Source organism: Echinops telfairi, unplaced genomic scaffold, assembly GCF_000313985.2.
Source record: "Echinops telfairi isolate 266 unplaced genomic scaffold, ASM31398v2 ScPeMD7_7458;HRSCAF=8496, whole genome shotgun sequence".
Lineage (NCBI taxonomy): Eukaryota > Metazoa > Chordata > Mammalia > Afrosoricida > Tenrecidae > Echinops > Echinops telfairi.
In genome coordinates, this window is record NW_022111358.1 from 49,250,957 (window position 1) to 49,255,720 (window position 4,764).

The following is a 4,764-nucleotide window of genomic DNA, read 5'->3' on the forward strand; positions in this document are numbered from 1 at the left end:
GTGCTATACTGCGCCCTGGTTGACTCATCCCTTCCTTGTGACCCTTCTGTGAGGGGATGTCCCACTGACTACAGATGGGTTTGGGGTCTCTGCTCCAACACCCCTCGTTCTCAACAATATGGTTCTTTGGTTTGTTTATTTGTTTGGAGTCTTCTGATACCTGATACCTGAGCCCCTCCACACCTTGTGATCACACAGGCTGGTGTGCTTCTTCCATGTGGGCTTGTTGCTTCCCTGCTAGACGGCCAGTTGTTTATCTTCAAGCCTTTAAGACCCCAGATGCTGTTATCTATTGATAGCCGGGACCATCGCTTTCTTCACCACATTTGCTTATGCACCTGCTTTGTCTTCAACAATCGTGCCAGGAGGGTGAGCATCACGGAATGCAAGGTTGCTAGAACAAAGTGTTCTTGCGTGGAGGGAGGGCTTGAACAGAGGCCCCAAGCATGGAACACATTTTCCGCACACAGAGTCACACACAGAGTCACGTTGTGGGTTAAAGGTTGGGTGAAAACCAAAAGGGGATGGGTTGGAACTTGCTAGCACTTCCTGGAAAGAAGAAGAAGCAACCACCTTCCGTAAAGATTTGCCACCTGGGAGCTCAGGGGGCTGGTGTACCCCATCCTGTAGCGTGGCTACCTGTGGGAGTGGACTAGTGGGCAGTGAGTGGCCCCTCAGTCTCACTATTTCTGGTGGCTATGTTGGGAGCCCTGGTGGCAAGCTGGTGACGCATTGGGCCGCTAACTGCAAGGTCAGCAGTTCGAAGCCAGCAGCTGCTTGTAAGGAGACAGAGGAGGCTTTCTCCTCTTGTGAAGAGCTAGTCTGGGAAACCCACTGGGGCCCTTCTACCCTGTCCTGTCGGGTCGCTGTGAGTCAGTCAACTCGATGGCAGTGAGTTATGTTGGGAAAGGGAGGCAATGTCACAAGGACCTTCCCTGTGGCACACATTTCCTATCCGTTTGACCTTTTCTTTTTGCCATGGGCTCATCGTTTTCATTGGGAAAAAATATGTCTAAAAGATAACTTGTTAAATTGTTGCACTGTTGGCCTCGCATTCCAGTTACGGATGGATGCTTGCAACTGTTTCTTCTCATGTTCCTTTCTGCCCCGTCGGCAAATGGGGGTCCTGAACACGTTGCTCGGTCCGGTCCGCACCATTGGGGCCGAGTCCACATTGAGGAGGCAGCTCTTCCCGAGCCGTAGATTCAGTGTTTCCCAGCTCTCTGTCCGACAGGGTTCCCTGCCATTCATGAGGTCTCAACGGTTCTCACAACCGCGTCACAGGCATCTAACTCACATAGCATACAAATCAGTAGTTCAAAGATAAACCAACGCCGTCTAGCTCAGAAGCAACAAAGCCCACATGGACAAGCACACCAGCCTGTGTGACCATGAGGTGTTGAAGGGATCAGGTATCAAAGATGCAGAACAAAAAAATCATATCATTGTGAATGGGGGTGGTGGTGCGGAGTAGAGACCCAAAGAAAATACACAACTTTCCTCTAGTTCTTGAATGCTCTCGTGCCCCGCCCCCCGCCCCCCCCACTATCATGACCTCAATTCTACCTTACAAATCCGGCCAGGCCAGAGCATGTACACAGGTACAGATAAGATCTGGAAACACAGGGAATCTGGGACAGATAAACCCTGCAGGACCAATAATGAGAGTAGCGATACCAGAAGGGGGAAGGGAAGGTGGGGGGAGAAAGGGGTAACCAATCACAATGATCGACACATAACCCCCTCCTAGGGGACAGACAGCAGAAAAGTGGGTGAAGGGAGACATCGGTCAGTGAAAGACAAGAAAATAATAATAATTTATAAATGATCAAGGGTTCGTGAGGGTGGGATCGGAGGGATGGGAGGGGGGAAATGAGGAGTGGATACTAAGGGCTCAAGTAGAAAGAAAATGTTTTGAGAATGAGGATGGCAACATATACACACAAGGGCTTGACACCGTGGATGTGTGGATGGCTTGTGTTACGAGCTGCAGGGGCCCCGGTGCAATGATAAAACAATGAGTAGCTCTCTCCTATTGGGCAGAGTTGTACAGTCAGGCTGCTGGGACCCGCCCACCACGGACGACCTCGCTGGTGCTTGAAATGACAGGGCACCGCGACAGACGCATGGGGGAAGGGGCCAGGGCGGGGAAGGGGCCATTCTTTGAAGCTGTGTCTTGGAAACAGGCTCGAGCCGCCGGGGAGCAGGCCGGCTTCTGAAGGAGAAGAGGAGCAAAACAATGAGGGTGACGAGGTGAGGAGGGCGGCGTGGGCCGGTCACCGCGGGCCTGTGTCTGTGGGCGTGAGGGCAACAAGGGCTCCTCCGGTGAAGTGTCTGGCCCCCTTACCACGCACCAAGGGGCCCCGGTGGGGTGCTGGGCTGAGAGTTGGGCTGCCACCCACCAAGTCGGCCGTTTGAAACCACCGGAGAAAGAGGAGGCCTTCCACTCACATAAATACTGACGATCCTGGAAACCCACAGGGCCGTTCTACCCTGTCCTGTGGGGTGGCTGTGCATCAGAACAGACTCGATGGCAGTGAGTGAGTGGGTGGGTGTGGGTGTGGGTGGGTGGAGTTTGTTTGCGGTAGAACAGACTCACTCCGTGCAGAGAAACCCGTCGGATGTCCTGCCACCCTGTGTCAGGCTGGGTGGTCTAGAGAAGCAGACCAGTGGCACGCATACGTGTCTAAGAAACAGCTTTACACCAAGAAGCAATTTCATATCAAGAGGGCCTCCCAGTTCAGCCCAACTCAAGTCCGTGGGTCCGATGCCAGACAGGGCCCTCTCCAGACTCACATAGCTGCAGGGAGATGATGCAGGAGGGTGGCACAGGAAGGTCACAGGCCAGCAGGTGTAGAGTCACGTGGGTCCCTAGTCGGTGGGTCCAGTGGCCCATGTGGCGCTCCCCCTGGAGACAGACCAGAAGGGGAAGGAGCAGAGAGAGAGGGAGGTTCCCAGTCTCTTCCTTATAAGATGGCCACGCCCCCCCCTCAAGGAAGACATCATCAGGCCGGGACAAGATTGAGAGATTTGACGCCCCTACACTTTTATATACACGTTCAAGTTGACATAAAAACATCCAACATCCTCCTACCCTGTTCACAGGTGTTGGGCACTCATCAGGAACCAGGACAGTCTGCCCTTGGATTGTCCGGAGTTTCTCAAATTATTACCAAACAGAGTTGTGTCAACCCCAGAGAGCGCAGATGAGGAAAGGCAGGAGAAGCTGTCTGGGCCATGCTCAGAGAGATCCTCAGGGCGGGTCCCACCTGGGGCAACCTGAGAGGACTTTCTCTGACTCACCTCCCTGCCACACCCCTGCAGGTCCTACCACAAGAGGACAGCCATGGTCAGGAACCCGGCGGAGATCTGGGTGCCGAGGAGAATGGTGCCAAAGGGGAAGCTGAGACCCAAGGGGAATCCCCATCCGAGGTGGAATCCCCACCCGAGGTTCCATCCGAGGGGAAATCCCCACCCGAGGTGGAATCCCCACCCGAGGTGGAATCCCCATCCGAGGTGGAATCCCCATCCGAGGTGGAATCCCCACCCGAGGTGGAATCCCCATCCGAGGTTCCATCCGAGGGGAAATCCCCCTCCGAGGTGGAATTTCCATCCGAAGTCGAAGGCACATCCCTGGTGGATGTCACATCCGAGGTGGAAGTCCCCACATCCCCTGAAATGAAAATCAGCTCCATATCTACCAGTGATACCAATTACAGTCTCGAAAGACCTTCCGTGGACGACCAGTCGCCCCTGCACGTCTATGAGACGGCGTCGGTGAGAACTAGTGTTGACGCCACCCCGACTCGGGCATCAGAGCCGCCGCCGCCTGAGCAGGATGTTTCCCTGAACCAGCTGGTGAGTAAGCCTGGGTTCTGCTGTATGCTGGGCACCCCACGAGAGGAGTGGCCTGGGGCACCCTAAACACACAGATCGCAGGCAGTTTGCTGAGTGGTACCTTGAGACCATCCCATGCCAAGGGAACCTTTCCTAAGCTCTTACTCAGGGTCTCCAAACCAGAGGTAGGTGACCTTCCGTAGCCAAGAGTCCTGTCAATGCACCCTGAGTCCCGGTCCCTGGGTGGCCTTCCAATACACGGTCAGCGAAGGTGGGGACGCTCTACATCTGAGCTCTGCTAGGGGGCACCATCGAGCACATGTGCCCACCCAGCGCTCCCAAGGGCAGCTCGTGCAGCGGAAGAGCTGAGATTGTAGCCTTCATAAAGATTCCAGTTTTAAGTGTAAAGACTACCATTGTGCGTGGCCACCCAGCTGGCTCCGTCCCATCCCTCTGAGGGACAGGCAGCAGACACAGCCCAACACATGGCAAGGGGAAGCCCAGGGGCCCCTGGCAAAAGAGGGCGGTTGGGACATTGGGGCCAAGTACCCCAGGAGATACTTTCTTTTCACAATGGGGGCATTTAAAAGCACCCAAATATGGATATAAGCAGTTCTCGGATGACGAGCAAGTTCCAATCCTAAGTCTGTCTTTAAATGGGATTTGCATGCAAGTCAGGAGTTAGGAGGGTCCCTGGTCGGTGCTCCTCTGTGTCTCCTAGAGGCTGGTCTAAAGAACTTTCAGGACTACAAACGATAGCAGTTGAGAGTCACCACATACATTTGGCATTATTGTTAATGCTTTCCCCCCCTCTTGTCTATGCTACTATCTATCTATGTATGTTATTATCTATGTTAACCCATGTGTGCCTGTCTATGTATGTTATTATCTATGTTAACCCATGCGTGTCTATGTATGTTATTATCT

At 53.8% G+C, this 4,764-nt stretch overlaps 1 protein-coding gene across 1 annotated transcript in view; it reads left to right on the forward strand.

The window, feature by feature from the left end:
- The first annotated feature begins 3,530 nt into the window (after nucleotides 1-3,530).
- CCDC40 (coiled-coil domain containing 40) overlaps nucleotides 3,531-4,764 on the forward strand; it is a 36,187-nt gene continuing 34,953 nt past the window's right edge. The window contains exon 1 of the mRNA XM_013006270.2: nucleotides 3,531-3,858. Coding sequence (XP_012861724.2) covers nucleotides 3,679-3,858 — 180 coding nt within the window. The 5' untranslated portion in view covers nucleotides 3,531-3,678. The remainder of the gene's footprint in view (nucleotides 3,859-4,764) is intronic.